The 21,692-nt window shown below is 44.5% G+C and overlaps 1 protein-coding gene across 2 annotated transcripts in view; it reads left to right on the top strand.

The window, feature by feature from the left end:
• The window catches only part of ASTN1 (astrotactin 1), a 359,173-nt gene that overhangs the window by 247,071 nt on the left and 90,410 nt on the right, over positions 1 to 21,692 (top strand). For both annotated transcript variants that reach the window (XM_018060633.1, XM_018060632.1), the window contains exons 12-15: positions 7,927 to 8,093; positions 11,235 to 11,429; positions 12,764 to 12,891; positions 21,087 to 21,191. In XM_018060633.1, coding sequence (XP_017916122.1) covers positions 7,927 to 8,093; positions 11,235 to 11,429; positions 12,764 to 12,891; positions 21,087 to 21,191 — 595 coding nt within the window. The remainder of the gene's footprint in view (positions 1 to 7,926; positions 8,094 to 11,234; positions 11,430 to 12,763; positions 12,892 to 21,086; positions 21,192 to 21,692) is intronic.

Here is a 21,692-nt window from a genome sequence, read left to right as displayed (position 1 = left end):
AGTCCATGGGGTCGCAAAGAGTCAGACACGACTGAGTGACTTTCACTTTCACTTCATGGGCTTTGACGATGTATGAACTGTGTGATGCTATGACATACAAAGACTGTTTGGGCTGGAGTGGACTAAGCTGTCTCCCATGCCATGGATGTGAATACTGGTGGACCCGCAGAAGTGAATGGAGGCAGAAGCAGGTGGGCAAGCCTGCTCGTGCCTTTATATTGGTCATTTTCATGCCCATCAATGCTATTGTCAGTTTTCAGCCTTCCCTTCTCTTAAGGATGGAATGATGCAGTCCTCATGGAGAGGAAAGGGAATGGGGCAGAGAAGGGAGACGGGAAAGCTGTACCCAGAGTTGGCATGAAGGAGAGGAAGAGGTGATTAATTGAGACACGTTGTTATGCTGTGTTTCCAGGCAGAGCTGGGAGCTTCCAGCTCTAGGGAGGATATAAGCTTCATCTTGCTTCCCAGTCTGACAGCTGTGCTCTTGTAAACGGACCCAGAGCAGGGGCAAGCTGGGAGGATGCTGGGCCAGTTCCATCCTTCATACCCCCCACTTCCTTGTCTCTGAGCACCTGCTCTGTGCAGGGAGCTATTCTCCATCAAAGATGGATATGTACTGGGTCCAGAACCCTGAGACCTCCCCAGTCTTCATAGATTGGGCAACAGTTGACTGGAGCCTGATTCTCCTGAGAATGACAGAAAATGAAGAAAAAGGAAAGAGAAAGACCTGAGGGGCAGGGAGGTGAAGGACCTGGCCAGTCCATCAAAAAGAAGAGAAGGCAGAGAAGACTACCAGGAAACAAAGAAAAGTGCTCCATAGGTCATGTCTCCCAGAGGCAGTCAGGTGGGTGTCCTGGGTGTTACCCTAGCTTCCTGTTCCACCTTCAGTTGACGTAAACAATGAGCTTCCCAACTGGCTCCCTCAGGAGACAGTTTCACTGTCTAATGGAGTTCCCAGCTGGGACAGCTGTTGTTGTTTTTTGTTTTTTAACTATTCAACCTGCCTTTCCTCATCCAGATTTTAACCTTTCCTTCCTTGGTGCTCTCTCAGGTGGGTTGTTCTAAGTACTGAAACCCTGCGTATGCACCTATGTACACATCCCTCCCCTCAAGTGAGTCTGATCATGCCCACGCATACACACACATGCACATGGACCTATTCCCCATCTCTTCCCGCTCCTCTGCCCCTTCTCGGAGCCCCCCGGGGTTTGCCTGTCAGCTGCCTTCTGTTGGTGACCCTAGGCCCTTCCACTTGGCATACTGCCGTGCTGATGTATTTTTGTACCTTTGACTCTGTGATCTGTGAGACGGAGCTCGCAGGAATAGTTACGATGAATATGCATTTGCTGTAGGGCTGCTGCATTTGCAAATCGGAGCCACTGAGAAGGCGCCCAATTACACCGAAGCTTGGTATTAGCGTAAGACTTTGAAGTCAGTGGTCCACGTGGCTCTTGGAGGGAGGAGGGGGCCAGGCCCATTCAAGTGACTGCTTCTCATTGGCCATGAAGCCCAGGATCCCTGAGGCAGGAAGGCTGGGAGTTGAAAGCTGACCACATCATAATCCCGTGACCCCACAGAGGACACTGAGCCTGATCTGACTCCACCGAGCAGCAGCACCCTCCTAAAGCCTCGTCATCTTAGCACAGCGGCCCTATGTCATCAGGAGGTGGGCCGGGGACAAGGGCATCAGCTGTAGCACCTGCAGTTTGGGGGAGAATCGGCTGCCTTCCTCCTCTCCATCCACAGCAACCCTGGCATTCAGTTATCTGGGCACTGAACTGAAAGGCTTCCCCAGAAAGGCTTATGCTTATGAAAGGAGAGGAGGCACTCAGAGCCTTCTGGCCCTGACGGAATCTGGAAAGGGGACAGAGATGCGGGGAGAGACCATATTCAACCACACATTTTCCCGACTGAATTCAAGCCAGACAGGTGGGGTGGTCCACGTTCGCTGCTCAACCTTCCGTCTTTCTAGGAAGGCAGGGCACGTCTCTCTGCTATGCATGGACTCCCACAGGGTTAATTGCTACTCAGTTAATTGCCCTGTTGTTTATATAGTCTCTGGGGACAGGAAACAAATGCCCGTGAAAGGCACAGCCCTGTACCAACCTCAGTCTGCTCTGTTCCAAAACAAACCACACTCCACGGGCAGGATTGCTAAACTCAGGAATGGTTCCCAGAGCAGAGATCCGCCCTCTACCACCCCGGACAATGGCTCTTACTGCTCCCATTGTCCTTATTGTGCCACGGTGGGTGGGAGCAGTGGTTACCACCTGTATAGTACAGGGCGCGGTGCCCTGTTTGGTGGAGCCCCAGGGCGTCCTGCAGAGTCCCTGAGTTAGTGGCCTATGGCTACTATGACAAATTACCCCAGGCTCAATGGCCTAAAACAATAGCTGTTTTCTTATTTCAGTAGGTGAGAATCCAGTTCTGTGTCACTGGGCTAACACCGGGCAGGGCTGCGTTCCTTTCTGGAGGCTCCATTCCTGGCCTTGTCCCACTTCCAGAGGTTGCCAGCTTTTGGGGACTCGTGGTCCCCTTCCACCATCTTTAAATCAGCTTTATTGCATTTTCCGGACCGTTCTTCTGAGGAACTTCTTCTCTTCTGCCCTCCCCCTTCCCCTTTAAGGACTCCTGTGATTCCGTTAGGCTCACTTGGATAATCCAGGGCCATCTCCTCATCTCAGGAGCCTTAAAAAGCCCCTTTTGTCACAGGTTCTGGGGATTATGTCACAGACATCCTTGGAGACAACAGTGGAGACTGGGGCTGCCTTGGTGGGTAGAACACCAGTCTCCTCTCTCCCAGCTTGAACCAGAGCATCTTCCTTCTTATCAAGCCTACCTGTTGAGGTTTAATGTAAGACTTTATTTGAAAGTTTGAAAATTATTTCCAACACTATAAAACTATTAAAAAAAACACTATATGGAAAATCTGTGCTCTAATGCTTCTTCCTTATCTTCACACTCATCCTGACAGTGCCCCCCCGCCCCAAATGCCTTCTGCTTCGGGAGGTGTCTGCACATGCAGAGATGAGCAGACTGTGGCCTTGGAAGGAAGAGGTCTGCTGTCCCGCTTCTCGTGTATTGAACACATGACCTTCCTTGCCAGAGCATTATACTCTAATGAGCTTTGAATTACCCAGCGACCCTGCCGCCCTTCTGTCCACTTGCTGTCCACAGTGGTTTCCCATGAAATGTGTCATTTCACCTCTACTGGAGCGCAGCTGTGCAGAGACCATTGCAGATGACCATCTCTCTGTAGGACAGTAAGCAGAAGGGTCTGCCTCAGAGGCTTTCAGAGAAGTAAGGGCAGGATGTTGAAATATAAATTTCATTCCATCATCAAACTTTTCCCCCTTGGGAGAAGTTCTGTGTGGCTTGGGCTTACACGTCCCCATCAAACAGCGAGGGAAATCGTTATTTATGAGAGGAATAAGACTGCTGTGTTGTAAAAAACAAAAAGAGCCTAGAGTAGGAATTATAGTTGTGTATCTTATGAGTCATCCAGGTAAAGCAAGGCAGGCTCAGCTGCAGAAAAGTGGTTCCTCTTCTCTCAGGGACCCTGAAGACACCCCGTGTCCATCAGTCATATTCATCTGCCAACAGGGCCTTCATCTCATAGTCTGGAACTGAGGTGTGTGTGTCTCAGGCTGAGTGAGATTTGACTAGACTCCCAAGTAATTAATCAACCAAAAAGCACTGGTAGAAACAGAGGGAAAAGACAGAGAAGGAAAGGAGTTGAATGGGGAAAATCATTTTAACCTCATTAGCACATTGTGCTTTAGACCAGTAATAAGTCAAGAAGCCATGAGCATCTCGTGAAAGATGATTAACCTTGTGTATTTTAGGGGTCACTGAAATATGAGCTCATTTATTAGACCTTCTTGATGGGGGAGGGTTGTTGCCATAATAAATGGAGTTTTCTTCCTGGGACTGCTAAATGTAACCTATGCGCAAAGACGGATTAAGATCTGACCTTGGAGGTCAATCCTGATCAAAAAATTCTCTTTTTTTTTTTTAATTAAAAAAAGTTTTTGTTTTTATTTTGGCTGCGGGGGTCTTCATGGTGGTGTGCAGGCTTCTCTAGCTACAACACAGGGTCTTTCTGTGATGCACTGCATATGGGATCTTAATTCCCTGACCAGGGATCAAACCTGCATCCCCTGCATTGGAAGCATGGATTCTCAGCCACCAGACTACCAAGGAAGTCTCCAGGCAGTTCTCTTTTACGGAAGAAGTGGAGGGATTGTCCACAAGCCAGGAGAAGAGAGCAGCTAGTCCTTGAAAAGGGAAAATACAAACTCCTCCTGGAGGCAGGATTTCTCTCCTGACAACTTGTCTCTGGCTTCAAAGACTTCTAGGAAAAGGCCATGATTTAGAGCCTATAGTTGCATTGTATTTACATACAGTTTTTTTTTTTCATTTAAAAAGATTTATTTATTTTAATTGGAGGCTAATTACAATATACATACAGATTTTAAGAATCTCAAAATGTAATGACAACAGCACAAAAAATATTCAGGCTAAAACAGAAGCAAACTTATACCATGGGAAATTGGATTGATTAGACTCCTTGGGGATGGGAGTTCTGGTTCAACAAGGGTTAAGAAGAAAACTATTTTTGGTTTCAGCTTTTTTTTTTTTTTCCTGGAAATCTTTCAAAAATGTTTTACTTTGAACTGCAACCCAAGTAAGTTACAGTGCAGTAAAGATAATTGCATCTTTTTTAGTGATTGAGGATCTTGTCTTGCCTTCATGGTCATTGCTTTGAATGGTTTGCAGTGTTTTGTCCTATAAATATATGCACCCATAATATGGTGTGTGTGTGTGTGTGTGTGTGTGTGTGTGTGTGTGTGTGTGAAGAGAAGAGGAGAGAGAGAGAGAATATCAGACTGAATCTACAAATCCATAATTGATTCCAGAATGTACTCTAGGAGCTGCTTAAGACAATCAGATAAACAACACATCTGCAGCATTTCTTTGTTGACACATTGAGTTATTTTCTAGTGATCCCAGATCCAGGTTTTTTTTCACACTTGAGAAGCAGCATGGCTGAGTGGAAAAGACACAACTGAACTTTGGGGTCAGATAGAACTAGGTCCAAATTCTGATTCTGCCATTTTCCACCTCTGTGACTTTAAACAAGTTACCACTTAATCCTTCAGAGTCTAAGTTTGTTCTTTTATGAAATGAGGTGGGGGGGAGTCTAATTGTGTAGTTGGGACTGAAGATAATTATGTAGATTGTTCTGCGCATAGAATTGCTTAATTCCCAATAGCTGTTATTATTATTTTTAGCTCTGCTTAGGAGAAAAGAATATCCAGCTTGGACAAGGCAACTAACTCTGTCTTCTTTCCAAATCTCCTGAGAAAGCGTAAACATCAGGTGGTCCAATTTGGCACAGCGATGGTTATCTGACACCAGGGCCTGGCAAGATGCCTATGTGCTAGGTTTGGGGCATTCTGGAACAAAGCCTGCTCAGGTTTCTTTGGTGACATCTTTGTCAAACATCACACTTGATGGGGCATTCTGAAACAAAGCGGGTGGTTGAGAAGACGGGGAGTCCTGGCTGATGACCGAGACAGCTAGCTGGTACAAGGGTTGAAACCTCATAAGCTGGGAATAACAGGAGCTCCGGCTTTGTCTCTCTGATGGCTTTTCTCAAGCTTCATAGAAGGAAAAAAAAAGAACTCGTGGCAACCAGTGCAGCCCATTTAATTCCAATCAAACGTCTATGTTTCAGTACCCACATCCATGCCTGGGCAGCCTCACAGTGGTGAAGCCAGCTCCCTTCTGGTGCCACATCTGGCCTAACAGCTGGGTGGCCAAGAAAATGGATGATTTGGGGGGGTGGCTAACAGAATGTGGGGTACAATCCTCAGCTGCCTCATTTGCTTGTTTACCAGCATCTGAAACATCTGGGTTTGCATGGCACGAGGAAGCCCTTGGAAGCATCTTTAAATGCTGTCACCTTCGAGCACTCCAGCTGGCTTCGTGGGGAGAGAGGGGATGGACCAGGCTAGAAGCCTGGCAGGCCCCTGGTGGGGGTGGGCATTTGTTTGGGAAATTGCAGAATTAGTGTCAGCAAACAGAGCGCATCCTGCTGTGATCTTCAACTGGGAAGCGTGGAGGGTGGGGAGGTGGGTTTTCAGGGCCACACCTGCGACAGCTCCAGGCTACTAGGCCAGGATGCTTGGAAACCAGGAGCAGGAGCTAGCCAGGGAGCAGGGCAGGAGGGGCAGTGTTTAACAGAGTTCCACTGAGTTTTACAGGCATTTTTTGATTTGGTTCTAGTTTTGAAGGAGTGTGTTAGCTAGCTGATAGTAGGTCAGATCTAGACAGACCTGCTCAGATCTGCCCCATACAGACTGCTGGACCCTGGGCAAGTTATCTGTCTCCTTCCATCCTGTTGGAAAGACTCAGTTGTAATGCAGACATACAGCCTCTATTGCATAGACAGAGGAAATGGGTTGGCAAAAGAATATATCCATTGGCTTTTAGATGGAGTCCAGTGAGGTGAGAAGTTTATGCATTAATTGGCAATGCTAATGGTTTCCAAGTCTATTAAATGAGAATAATATGGGCTTCCCAGGTGGTGCTAGTGGTAAAGAATCCACCTGCCAGTTCAGGTAAACATGAGACACAGGTTCGATCCCTGGGTCAGGAAGATCCCCTGGAGGAGGGCACAGCAACCCACTCCAGTATTCTTGCCTAGAGAATCCCATGGACAGAGGAGCCTGGCAGGCTACAGTCCATGGCGTCGCAAAGAGTCAGACACAACTCAAGTGACTTAGCACGTAACAAAGCAACAGCTACTAGTAAGTGTTCAGTTTACAGTGACTGTTGCATGAGAGCCTGATGTTGCTGTGAGGTGATGACGGTGCATCCAAGTCACGGACTCCACAGCCAGCCAGCCAGGGTTTTAGGATGGTCCTCCTGTGATCAGCCATGTGACATTAGGAAGGTTAGGCTTTCTGTGCCCCAGTGTCTTCACATGTAAATTGAGGATGATCAGCCTGCTTACCTTAGGAGATGCTGTGAGGGTTATATAAGTAAGATGTAGGAATGTTGGCCACTGCCTGGCTTACCATGGGTGCCTTGTGAGCCTTCCTTCTGTTCCCCAAGCCTCCCTGTCCTCCCTGAGACCTGACCAGTTACCTCTTCCTGGATCACCTCCTTTGCTGTCATTCTTGAGAAGTTTATGGAGGACACGGCAGTGTAGAAAAAGCTAAATGTTTTACCCTGAGTGTCCAGGGAACTGGGGTAAAGCCGAAACCCAAGTGTGGTCCCTGTGGGTCTTCAAGGTCATGCCCTTGACTGTGCATCTTCCCCAGGGCACCCTTGAACATCACAAGTGCAGCCACTGTCTCTAGGAGAGCCGTCAAACCTCCTTTCAAGGTCATGGAGGAGATCCACTTCCTTCTTCCAGCTTGCAGTCCTGACTCAGTCCACTTTCTCCAACACTGCCATCCATCACCAGTGTTGACAAAGTGCTTTGAAACATAAAAAATAAAGTCCTATTAATCCAAAGTCCAAACAGAAGCACTCCCTGCCCCTTGCCCAAAGGAATCCCTGCGAATGCATTTTAGTTCTGGCCCATCGCTTCCACTCTCCTGCCAGCCTAAGGCCCAGCTGGGAGGCCAGAGCACCTCAGTACTGTCTTGCCACCATGCTCCCTTCCAGCCTGCTTGGAGGGATCAGCTTTAATGCAGATGTGTCTGATCTGTGCCCAGAGAGAAGTGAGAGGTCAAAATAGGTCCCTTGCTTTTACAGGGAGTCCAGCATAGTGGGAAATTCATGCACTACTTATCAGTGTTGATGGTTTCAAGTCTGAGTGCTAAAAATAGGCATCAGTGGCTACACTCTGGTTCCCAGAGAACCCCGGCCCCTGGCTCACCCACCTGTGTGGATGCTTTCTGATTGTGCCAGTGTCCCTCCGGACTCAGCCCCATGAAGGACAGCTCCGGCTGCTATGACCGCCACATTGGGGTGGACTGCTCTGATGGCTTCAACGGGGGCTGTGAGCAGCTGTGTCTGCAGCAGATGGCGCCCTTCCCGGACGACCCCGCCGTGTACAACATCCTCATGTTCTGTGGGTGAGTCGAGCTGCCCTCAAGGCCAAGCTGCTGGCTGGGATGTGGAACTTTCAGAAAAGTAGATCACAGACAACTGGTCGACCTAGGCGAGCCCTTAGGGTCTGAGGAAACTGCCTTCAGGACTGAAGAGAAGCATTTGTAAAGTCAGAGTTGGGAGGAGACTCAGGGAAAGTCCATGTCAGCACTGACTATGAGGGAAAAACCCTTAAATCATTGCCGGCTTACGCTAGAATTTCCAAACTGTGTTTTGTGGTGCTATGTTAATTGCTTTGTGGCAGTAGCATGCTGTGGTCCAAAAGCCTGGGGAAGATTATGTAATGCTAATCACGTATCAAAGAAGGGAAGAAGTGGGAGTGCAGGCATGGTTGAATTCTGCCGCCGAAGTCCCAGCATTTGGTGCAGCCATACTCCCTTAGACATAGACAATCTTCAGTGTAAAAAGCCATTTCCCATGGAGCGGCTTGGTCCCGTCATTTGTTCTAAGGCTCGCCTCATGAGGGCAGGCGATGCCGCTCCATTTTACAGTTGACAAAACTCAGTGATGCACCTGTGAGGTTGAGACCCTCAAGACTGGGGAGTTGCTAAGTGGGAAGATGAGCACTAGAATTCAGGCCCCCTCTGGTTTTTTCAAAAATTCTGCAGTTCCCTCAAAATTTAAATTTATACCACTGACTGGAATTATATTTAAAAATATTTTCATGGTATATTTATAAAGCAAGTAAAGATTTGGCCTGTTCTTCTGCAGCCGTGGTTTCCTCCCCCTCTTCCTCCAGCTCACCTCCCCTGCCTCCTTCCCTGTCTCTCCTCTCCTGCCTGTCAGGGAGAGCACTGATTTTATGCCACATGCCCTGCTGGGCACAGGGCTGCCAAGATGAAGGACATGTAGTTCTTGTCCTCAAGGATCTCACAGTCCAATAGGCTTGCAATGCAAATCAGTGTTTATAGGAATGAAGCTATGCTGGATTGTTGCTAAAAGCCAGTGCCTGCCTTGAGTAATAATCATGAGACGATTATTCAGTGGACTAGTAATGTTATTTTATTATATTTCATTTTATTTTCTTTCTTTGCAATTGAGCAATATTCCTGTTTAGTTTTTTTTTTTTTTTTTTTTTTGTAAAATCCCATTCCATAAATGGAAGCTTGATCTCAGTGCGTCTATAATGGTATCATTATGATTGACCCACTTCAATTAATGAAGTAAATGTAGCCAAAGTTGCATTGCACTCATTTATTTAATAAACGTGTTTGAGCACCCCCTCTGTGCAGACAACCTAGTTAAGTGTCACGTGTAGGAGACAGAGCAGGATGTGAGGTCTGTTCTCCTCCCTCTCAGAGGAGTTTACAGTGGGACACACAGCCAGGGCCACAGAGGACGAATGGTTGGATGGCATCATTGACTCAATGGACATGAGTCTGAGCCAACTCCGGGAGATAGTGAAGAACAGGGAAGCCTGGCAGGCTGCAGTCCACGGGGCTGCACGGAATCAGACACAGCTGGCCAGCTGAACAACAATGTGCAGCCGTGAGCACAAAGAATGGTAGAGTTGGGGCGGGGGAAAGGGCAAGTTGTCGAGATGCTCAGGGTGGGCTGAGAGGGAACCTTCATTCCTTTATGGGTCTCAAGTCAAGTCTGTTGCTTAGACCATGCAGTAGGTCCCTAACTGGACTTTTCTTTCCTATTTCATCAGAATTTGGTACACATGTATATTTAGCACTCTCCAAGCCACTATATATATAGCCTGCCAAAAGAAGTCCTTGATTTGAGGTTCTTTAGGAAGACCAAATCACATGCGCTTATAATTAAAGGCTCTGCTTACACCTGTTCACACGATATATAAATGGTAAATGGGGGATGCAACAATGTTGCATTAACATAGGCTCCATTTGTACCTCTGCTAATGAGGATAGCAACATTTAATGAGCACCTATTAGAAGCTAGGCACCTTCTTTATCTTAATCTTCTCAGTAACCCAACCAAGCAGCTACTGTTTTTCCCACTTTTACAGATGTGGAAACTGGAGCTTTTGAGAGGTCAGTCAACTGATTCAAGGTCATTCAGTAAAGGGCAGCATTATTGCCATGATAAAATTGCTTCTCAGCACTTAAAACTATGATTATTTGTTGCTCTCTTTAGAACAGAGGTCTTTATCTTATTGCAATATTTACTGTAGATAGCAATAAATGATGTGTTTTAATGTCATGAATATCTATAAATTCTAAATTTGGAATGCTTCTAAGGAGAGACCCAAATTAAATCAATATGCTTTTAAAATGACAGCTTTATCAAAATATTTCTTACTTGAAGGAACAAATTATGTTCTTCTCACTAGAACTACAAATAGAGCCCCATTAATGACTTACGGGTCATTGACCCGTATTTACCAACATTAGTATTGCTCTTCCATTAGAGTAACTGCACATGCTTAATGGGGAGGACACCCAGGAGGCATCCACACAGCATGTCCTAGCAACTATTTCGTTCAGGAAGGCTACTCTGAATGAAGGGGGAGTTAATACGGGTTGATCTTGTATTTGGACACATTCAAACAGAACACAGCTGCAAGATGATCCATCTTTTTAATTTCTTAGTTGACTTGTCACAGGACCAGATTAGAAGGTTATTAATTTGTTAAGTGTCATTCTTTTTTGCTGCCTAATTACCCTCCAAACAAATGCAGGGTCTGACTGTATAGATTGTTCTGGAGAAAGGCTCTAGAACATCTTGGATTTAAATGTGTCTACTCACATGGTAAAACAACTATACTCCAATTACAAAAAAAAAAAAAAAAAAGGTTTCCAAGGAGTGGGTGATAAATATGTTAATTCATTTATAAGCTTATCTCTAGTGTTTCTTACCATATCTGGGAAATCATGCGTGTAGAGGAGAGAGAACTACAGAGCTCTGGAAAGCACTTATCTGTGAAGGAAAGGTGAGAGGTTCTGTATGATCACATAATGCAAGGAGACGCAGTTTATAGACCTAAGAAACCGAGTTATAAAGGGGACAAAATCAATTCAGGATACTCATAATCTTTGGCGATCCAACACTCTTCTGAAGGCATTTTTTTCCCCCAACCTAGGAGTTGGCTGCATGGCTTATTGATGGAATAACTTCTTATCTTGAGTTTTCCACTGTGCTAGATGCATCGAGGATTACAAGCTTGGTGTGGACGGACGCTCTTGCCAGCTCATCGCGGAGACATGCCCAGAGGGAGGTGACTGTGGGGAAAGCAGAGAGCTTCCCATGAACCAGACCCTCTTTGGGGAGATGTTCTTTGGTTACAATAACCATTCCAAGGAAGTGGCGGCTGGACAGGTGCTGAAAGGAACGTTCAGGTGAACCCCACATCCACAGAGCTGGTTATTCAGGGCTGTTGATGAATCTTGTCCCTGATGGGCCATAAAGCCAGCATAAAGTCTTGTATCTTGGATCCATGTAAATGCAACCATAAAATGATAGGTTACTTTCTACCCCCTGGTCTTTTCTAGGTTTACACTCCTTCTTCCAGAACCCAAGAATCATGAACAGTAAAGTGTTAAGTAAATTTTAACTTGTCCAGGCAGGGACTGTAAGATTTTCCATGGAAGGCACCACAAAGTGCCCAGGTTCTGTCATCCCTCTGAGTCTTGGCATGTGAGTCAATCTAGAATAAGTCCCCATTTTGGTCCAAGAATCCCTGAAGGACCCTGAGATACTTGCAGGGAATATTCAAGGTCCTGCCTTTTCCAACTACAGAGAGCGTGGGTTTTCTTCATATACTTTGACCCAAACAATATATTGCAATAAATTGAATGCAGAGGTGAGAATTCAGCTGTTTTCCATAAAGTCAGACATTTAAAAAATTTGCAAAAAATGTAAAGTATTGCCACTTGTCATCATTATTCAAAACAAGTTAATATTAAATGGGTTTATTACTGTCATTTAAAATGGATCAATAAATATTTAAAATTTTTTCTTTCATTTTATAATATGAAATTGATAAATGGTAAGTGTTGATAGATATACAAAAAAAAAAAAAAAAAAAACCTACTTGGAGCATTCAGTTATTTTTAAGAGTGTAAAAGGATCCATAGAACAAAATGTCTTAAACCACTGACTTAGACTATTTCTAGGAGATTCTCCATTTGAGCCCTGTCCTTCATCTAGCTTAGGTTATTGAGTACATCTTCCTCAGAACCCATGAGTTTCAGGTGATGGTGATGATGAAAGTGTTACAATATGGACCAGCAATTGATAGCAAGCTGGGTCTGGATTCTTACAAGAAGAAATCCGATAGTCAATTTTCAAGCTAGTTCTTGGAGTCAGCTGCGCTTTCTATTACAGACAGTAGACTTTATTAAATTTCTCCTCTTATCCTGGGACCTCGTTTGCCAATGGTAAGCAGTGAGGTCTCATAGGGAATGTTGTGGTGGCTGCATTTGCTCTGTGGAGAGGGGCTCAGGGAGTAAGAACTGGAAGGGAGGGAAGAATATTCTCTATCTTGTAAGTAGACCTCTCCCCCCAGCCCTCACCTTACTTCTCACACTCGAATCTTACTTGAGACATGTACACTGAGTGGGGTTCACCACGAGGGGAATATTTGGTCCTCCATGGGTTGAGATACAGCTCCCCCGCTGAGGACTGGGGCTCACCTGAATACTCAGAGATGAAAGTCTGCTTCTGTTTTCAGGCAAAACAACTTTGCTCGAGGTTTAGACCAGCAACTGCCAGACGGTCTTGTGGTGGCCACTGTCCCCCTGGAGAATCAGTGCCTGGAGGAAATCTCAGAGCCCACCCCAGACCCCGACTTCCTGACTGGTGAGTGTACCATGCACCTTTCTTAACTGGCGGAAGCAAGCAGCTCCCTGTGACCTTACGAGCTCAAGAGTCTTGACCTTGCTTATCTTGGTTTCAAAGCCTGTGATTTCCTTGATACACGCTAAAAGCTCAGTCCTAAAACTGAACATCAGCAGGATTATTTGTCAGTAAAACAGCCAATATTATTACATAATTATCTGCAAAATGGCCATAATAATACCTTTCCCTGCTAGCTTTATTGGGATGCTCTGAAAACAAATGAGATAATAGATATGTAAGAGTTAAGAGTTCTCAATGGATTAGAGGAAGTGACCGGGTCAAGAAAAGAGGTAGAAAGAAGGTGGATTGCTTCGAGGCTGAGTATCTGTCATCTGCATGGCTGGGTTTCCCTGAACAGTGCCTAGAGAGCTGTGTGAGGGAATAGAAAAGGATAGAGCTTTGTTGTCACGACCCTGAGTCTGACTGTCAAATGAGTCCTAGCTCTGCTACGTTCTAGCTGTGTGACGTTAGACAGTACAGCCTCTTGGGGTGTCATGGCCCCCATTGTAAATGGAGATCCTAGCACCTGTTCCTCAATGCTGTTTTGAGCCCAATGGCACTCCTCTTCGGGGCTCATTATGGATGAAGACATGGGGTGCTCGGGAGAGGTGGGCATACCCGGGGATGCTTCTCCATTCTGTGCCGCTGAAGACGCCAGTGAGTGCTTCCTGGACCAAAGAAGACACTTCAGAGGTTTCCAGAGACCCATACGAGGCAGCCAGCTGGGAACTCGGCATCACTTACTAGAAGGCGGGACACGAGCTCATCTGCTGTCAGCTCTGGGCATTTCTCCATGCTCCTCTTCCTTCTCCATTCCATGTCTTCCCTATTCTAGACCTTTATCCCCTTCATTACCCCCTTTTCTGAAGAATGGCTTGAACTCAATGTGAGCCTTTTTCAGATATCATGTCTGAAACATTCCTTTAGACTGGAATGGGATTAGAAGCAGGTCCATCTGAGGAAGCATAGCACAGTGATTACTAGCTCAGCCTCTGGGGCCTGACAGCAGTTCTCAGCTCTTCACTGGCTGTGCAATCTGGGACAAGTGACTTACCTTCTCTGTGCCTCCGTTTTTTTAACCTGTAAAAAAGGGATGTTATAACATTGTCTTTCTGATAGGATTAGTATAAAGAATAAATGTTTGTAAAGTTTTTAGAGCAGTTCCTGATGCATAGTGAGATGAATGTTTAGTAAATAAATAAATATACCAAAGGAGAAAGAAAATATGGACACTCAAGCTCCCAAATTGTGTCTCCCTTATAGCGGAAGGAAAGAGAACAAGAGACAAAACAATTAGATATTTTCTGTACTGGAAATAAATCTAAATAAGCTGCCTTCTAAAATATTGCACGCGTGCATATGTGCCTGCACACACACACACACGTCTGAAAAAATTAAAGTGCACCTCTGGGTGTACGACTGCAGCCTACATTGCTAGTGTTTGGCAATCTGGTTTTCTTGTTTCCATGTCATTTGCTGAGAAACACTTCCTGAGCGTGTGTAAAATGCCTTGTAAAGGAGGTGTGAGATGGCACACAGAAGCGGGACAGGCTCCACACCACCACTATACCACCTGGCTTCTGTTTAGTGAGTCACCAGGACAACTTGCTCACACGTTAGAACTTACATGGAAGTGGGGAGCTGGACTTCAGATGCCAGGCCGGAGGACACAGTCCTGGATGCTACCCGAACTTTGGGGGTGGGGGAAGGTGAACAGGTCTGAGAAACATCAGGAAAACATGTGTCTGAATCTCCATCTTTGGAAAGAAGAAAAAGATCCAAACTTGGTTCTCATCCTCAAGGGAAATATCTTTCTTCCCCATGTCCTTGGACCCCTCCTGGTTTAGCATATCTGAGAGCAAAGGAGAAGGATGTCCTGGTGGGACACTTCTTTTTCATGGTCTGAGGCAATGGCATTCCTAAAAGTATAGAGAGAATTTTTTGTGACCTGCTAATTTTATTCCCAGCCTTTTATTTTTTAACCTATTTTGATTAAAAAGTGATACCAGTTAGACTAAGAGTAGGCATTTCCTTTGATGTAAGAAGGAATCAGTCTTGTTTTTTCAAAGCCTGGAATAACTAGAAGAACCAGTTAAAAGGGGGACTTCCCTGGTGATCCAGTGGCTACGACCCCACGCTCCCAGTGCAGAGGACCCAGGCTCCACCCCTAGTGAGGAAACTAGATCCCACATCCTGCAACTAAGAGCTTGCATGCTGCAACTGCCAATGCAAGAGACACAGGTTTGTTCCCTGGGTGGGGAAGATCCTCTGAAGTAGGAAATGGCAACCCACTCCAGGATTCTTGCCTGGAAAAGTCCATAGGCAGAGGAGCCTGGCTGGCGGGCTGCAGTACTATTGTAGCCACGCATTCCGGGAAACAAACTCACTCAGAAGGACAATGCAGATAGTGGAGTGCAGCTTATTACACCAGTGGGCCCAAAGTAGAGTCTCCTCTTGGCCAAGGACCCCGACCAGTTTTTGTGAAGACCTTATATACCCTAAGTGTACTTGTTCAAACCCATCTCCCCAGATTCCTTGAAACTAGCCTGGACAAGGTAAGGAGAGATACGATCAAAGTTAACCCGTGATTCCTGTGTCACAAGAATAGATAAACACTGGATATTTATCAATAGGCCTGTGGTCATATCCTGATAAACATAATGGAATTTACTACTTTGAATGACTTGAGTAATAACTGACAGCTTCCCTAGTTTTTGTTCTTGCTTGCAAGTTAGGTTCCACCAGAGAGAGTCAAATACATCTCCTAAACATTCACCCAAGAATACCTCCCTCCTGGTGAGTTGGGTCACCTACCTGCCAACAGCCTACATGGCAATCAGTGCCTATCGGAAGCCCTCCTTTTTTTCCCACTTTACAGCTGTCCTATTTCTCTGTCTCTTGGTCTCTGCAAAAAAGCAGGTGATGGTGGTTACAGAGATAACTAGCATATTACAGAGATAATTAGCATATTCTTTTAGGCAACGGGGAGTCCAAGTCCAAGTCCTGAGGCTCTTTTATCCAGGGGGTCTGGTTTTCCATCGGTATGCCATTTCTATAGACACCGGGCACAAAGTTCAGAATCCACTGGGAGGGTGACCGTGCGTGTAGCCTAATGTTCGCAGCCTGGCCTAAGACCAAGTCAGGCTCTGTCTGCTTTCTCCTTCAGTACACGCGGCTGCAAAGAGTCAGACACAACTGAGGGACTGAGCGCACACACACACAACTAAAAGTAGAAAGATTCCCTGTGTGCCACAACTAAGACCAGCCAAATGCATACATATTTGGAAAAAAAAAAATAATCAGTTAAAGAGACTGTTGACCACATTTCTTCCATATTTATTTTCTAGTTCTGGTAGCATTTTAATTATATCTTTCCTGAGAGTCATACAGAGAATGTCATAGCGTGCCTCACTATGCGCTATTATAGGTCTAAATCCCCTTAAAACTTTAAGCTTACAAGATTTTAGAGCAAAAAATGATCTTCAAATTCTTCAACATCCGCATTTTCAAGCATTTTATTTTATTTTTTATGAAAAAACAGTGCTCCACTCATAAGTAGGTTGTCTTCAAATTTCTTTGGAAAGACTATAGCATCAACCTCTCAGCAATTTGTAACACCTGAGCATGGAAGAGATTCCAAGAAGTCCTGCCCTAAAGAAATACCTTTTACTTAGTCCAGCAATTCCCTAATCTATTTAACTAGAGAATCCTTTTACACATAACAGATGTTTGCATCTTTCAGAATTATTGGCTTAAAGAAAGTACTGGAGGGATTTCCTTTGGTGATCCAGTGGTTAAGAGTCCGCCTGCCAGTGCAGAGGACACAGGTGTGATCCCTGGTCCAGGAACTAAGATCCCACAAGACACAGGGCAACTAAGCCTGTGTGCCCCAACTACTGAGCCCACGTACCCTACAGCTTGTGTTCCACAGCAAAAGCCACTGCAATGAGAAGCCCACACACCGCAGTGAATAAGATCTTCCCGACCCGCGATCAAACCCGGGTCTCCCGCATTGCAGGCAGGCGCTTTACCTTCTGAATCACCAGGGAAGCCCTGGTGGGCTGACTTTATAGAAGACAGCTGAATTCTCACCTCTGCGTTCAGTTTATTTTAATATATTGTTTGGGTCAAAGTATATGAAGAAAACCCATGCTTTCTGAAGTTGGAAAAAGCAGGACCTTGAATATTCCGTGTAAAGATCTCAGGGTCCCTCAGGGATTCTTGGACCACGATGGGGACCTATTCTAGACTGACTCACATGCCAAGACTCAGCCTTGCTCTCCACAACTAGAGAAAACCTGCACACAGAAACAAAGACCCAGTGCAGCCAAAAATAAAAGAATGTACTGGAAAATTACTGATGTATGTGTTTTATCTTGCAGACTTCTTTCCTCCTTATCAAAACAGTTAAGAACTCAAAGCTTTACTAGCCTTTCTGGGTGTTATAAGCATGTGGAAATAAATGAAGACCAACAAAATGAAAACAGGTGAAGGCTACTTACATACAGCGAGGGAGTCAGCCACCATCACTTGCTTTTTTGCAGAGACCAAGAGACAGAGAAATAGGAAAGCTGTAAAGTGGGAAAAAAGGAGGGCTTCTGATAGGCACTGATTGCCATGTAGGCTGTTGGCAGGTAGGTGACCCAACTCACCAGGAGGGAGGTATTCTTAGGTGAATGTTTAGGAGATGTATTTGACTCTCTGGTGGAACCTAACTTGCAAGCAAGAACAAAAACTAGGGAAGCTGTCAGTTATTACTCAAGTCTTAATCAAGTCTTGGTGATTTTGGCTTGATTGTTACAGGAGTTATTGTTTGGCTTGCTGAACTTTTAATAGACAGTGGTCTGACTTCCTACGAGTCTGACTTAGAGATGGTAGGCTCACTTCTTGGGCTGGTTGCTGTAGATTGTCAGAGTTCTAGTGTTACATGTGGCCTGGCCATTATCCATTTGATTTTCAGTCTCTCAGCTGAGAAACAGAAGAAAGTGTAGCGGTGGACCAAGGAGGTAGAGGAGGCCAAATTCATGGGCTTATTGGGTGCCATAATCAAGAAATCCTATGTGAAGATTCAGAGCTCTGGGCTTTTTTGGAATTTCCTGAAGTTCATTCAGAGGAAGCAGACTCATCTTCAGCACTTTGGGGATTAAACGTCCCCTTGACATTTCAATAAAATAACAGGAGCAGACTAAATTCCTTATTTTCTTTCTTCCTCCCTCCCTCCCTTGTCTCCTTCCTTCTTTGTTTTCTTTCCTCCTTATCTTCCTTGCCTGCCTGCTTGCTTTCCTTTCTCTTTTCTTCCTTTCCTCCTTTCTTTCTTTCACACAGGTCTATTCATTCATTCTTTTTTCAAGCGTATGAACAGAAAAATAATCTCCTTTCTTGAGAAAATAGATATTTTGTTTGGGAAAAAAAGTCATTCACAAAAGTATCCCAAATCATAATAAAAGAAAAAACTAGAACTCACTGCATTGCAAGGTCACACTGAGAAAGAACCCTATGACTCAGCAAGAAAATACATACTTTAAAATATCCCTTTCTTTTTAACTAATGGAAGTATTATCTGTAAGTGAGCACGGAACATCATTTCCCGAGCATTCACAGTTACGTAACTGTTTCCCTGACTGTGGTGTAGGGTAAATGCACTCAGTAGAATTGCTGTTTAGCAGTGAAGTAATGGAGTTCGGATGTTTGGCTCAACCTGGCTGAGCGTGAGACACTGGCACCCCTGCTCACCCCCAACATCCAAGCTTACTTTCTGCTTTCCTCCCTCTGTTGACCTGAACTAAGGCCTGGGAATTTATAACAAAAACATCAGTTAACAAATGCCAGGTTCACACAGTTAGGGGTAATGATCTCTATGGTGCCTCATATTTTCTCCATGGGTTTTTATACCTGTAACTTTATTTTGTCCTGATAACCTACCTATAAAGTAGCCTGGATGAATTCCATTCTCCCCTATTTTTCAGATGCAAAAACTGAAAGAAATGAGTTGCCGAGCCCCAACTCACACAGCTGATTGGAATCACAGAATTGAAAAGGAAGCCAGGGGTCATCTCAGCTCAGCTGCTCACTTTACAGAGGCAATGCTGGGAACCACTAGGTCCCCTGGCCAGGTCCCACCTGATTTCCTGCCCTTTTCTTTTCCTGCTAGGAAACAATTCCCTTAAAGGGAATGTCTTCTGATATATTGAAAAAAAAAAACTTTTTTTTATCAGGCTTGCTGTCTTTTTATTAATAGAGTTTCTGAAATAACAGCAAGCTGATGAGCTGGCATCAGTAGAGAACATGTGCTTCATAGAACAGTTTTACAAAACACACACATTATAACTCTAAGAAAACATACCTTGGAGGCCTGTGACTGCAGTCTTATACTTGTAAAGTTAGAATTTCCTTTATATGCTTCTACGATTAACATAAAGGCTAAAAGCCGGAGTATGCAGAAGTATAACTGCCATCACAAAGCTTAATGCCCTAAAACAAGAGCATCTGAAAGGAAGAATACTGAAAACCCTGAGTTTCAAGTAACTTATCTTTGATTACCTGAGATCAAATTTAAGCAGTTGATTCAGTAAGCACCTCTCCTGACCTTTTTTCCATTTTTCTTATCTATAATTATTCCCATATGATTCACACAGAAATGGAAATTTGGCAATTACTTAGCTAATTTGATTGGAGTTGACAAGCAGCTAATTAATCCCGCCCACTCTTCATCCAGTTTAGGTACTAAATTAGTTGATTTAGCTCCAAGGAAGCATGGGTCAAAATGGCAAGATAATTCACTATGTGTATGTTATTGCCATTATATTTATGCAGACACACTCACTATCTAAGTTTATCGTATCTGTGATCATTATATTTGCATATGTACATATATATATACACATACACATATGCATACATTAGGCAGAGAAATGAAGCTAAAATTGACTTTCTAAAGTTAGCAAGGTGATTTCTTTGTTTCCTATGGCCTAATTATTTTGTTTCTGTAGCATTTTACATTTATAGTAATGACTAGAATTCCAGTAGAATGCCACTCTTTCTCCAAGGTGTTCAAGCAAGAACAGCTCATTATAGCATCACTAAGAGGCTATATTAATTGAGAATGACCCTGGGTAAGTAACTTGGCTGCTCAGAGCCTCAGTTTTCCCGTTTATAAAAGAGGGACCACACATAAAGTGTCTATCACGTGTCTGGCACATTGAGGACATTGAGTATAAGGCAGTGGTCCCCAGCCTTTTTGGCACCAGTGACTGGTTTCATGGAAGACAATTTTTTTACAGACCTGGGAGGGGAGGGGGGTGGAGGGCTGTTTTCGGGATGATTCAAATGCATTACATTTATTGTGTGCTTTATTTCACAATAAAGTTAATACTATTATTAACTTTAATTATTATTATATCAGTTTGATAGTAATTATAACAATAGTATTAAACAAATTTAATAATTATAAAATTATGAATTATGGTTATGAAATTATAAAAATAATCATCATATGCTATTGTTATTATATCAGCTCCACCTCAGACCATCAGATGTTAGATCCTGGAGGTTGGGAACCCCTGGTATAGGGCCCATTCCTGCCCCTTACTAACTTACTTATGCTAATACAGTTGCTCCTGGTAAAGACAAAACAGCATTATCAGCTTCAGAGTAATTAAAACCTTAATACTGAACACAAATCAGTTAAATAGGACACAAAAATCAATGTTATCGGGAACGTGAGCTGAGTCAATTACTACAGCTATTAAAGAGAGTAAAAACCTGTGTGCTCCAGTAAGCCTAGAGTTTCATATACGTTTATTAAGGGAGTAGTAGAGGAGAAAGGTTGAGAACCCAGGCCTGGTCTCAGACACACCTGGAACTCTATCTGGCTCTTTGTAGGGCCCTTATGTAAACACCCTCTCTAAGCTTCAGTTTTCTCATTTAAGAGATACAAACAAAAGCACCTAGCTCACAAGGATCATGTGACTATTTACAAAGTGCTTAGCCAAATGCCTGCCACCAAGTAAAGGTTATAGCTGTTGTTACTATGACTGCAGAAGGTTTCTCCATCCAAGCACGCTTTCTCATTTTCTCACAATTACACCCCCTAACCAGAAGACTTGGGACTTACGAATCAACTGCACACACTGAGCCCTCGTCTCCTCTGTCCCTAGGGATGGTGAACTTCAGTGAGGTGTCCGGATACCCTGTGCTGCAGCACTGGAAGGTCCGCTCTGTCATGTACCACATCAAGCTCAACCAAGTGACCGTCTCTCAGGGTGAGCGCAGCTGTGAGCCGTCCCTCCCACCCACCCCTGGCGTATGGAGTTCCTTCCCAAGGGCGCAAACCTTTTATCCATGTTGACGATGCCGTCCAAAAACGTAGCCGCTGCACAAGATCTATAACCTGTTCACTCGATTCACCCTTCAGGGCAAATGGCTGGAATGGGATCATTTTCTTAGCATAGATTAAATTGCAAGTTCTATCTCGGATGATAGAAGAGACGGAAAGGGCACTGTGGGAACCATGGAAGATGAGCACCTACTTTATCATTTTTCCTGGGGTCATACAAAAGCAGACTTTTTATAAATTGACAGAATAAAATTCTCCAAATGCAAAGAGTATGCTTTAGAGGTTCTATCTGCTGAAAGAAATACGAGCAAGAGAGCAATAAAGAGGAAGTGGTAAAGAAAAATAGAAAACAACCCACTCCAGTATTCTTGCCTGGGAATCCCATGGACAGAGGAGCCTGGTGGGCTACAGTCCACGGGGTCACAAA

This window comes from Capra hircus, chromosome 16 (assembly GCF_001704415.2).
Source record: "Capra hircus breed San Clemente chromosome 16, ASM170441v1, whole genome shotgun sequence".
NCBI classification, from domain to species: domain Eukaryota; kingdom Metazoa; phylum Chordata; class Mammalia; order Artiodactyla; family Bovidae; genus Capra; species Capra hircus.
Note: the sequence above shows the minus strand (reverse complement) of the source record. Positions and strands in the feature narration are given on the sequence as shown.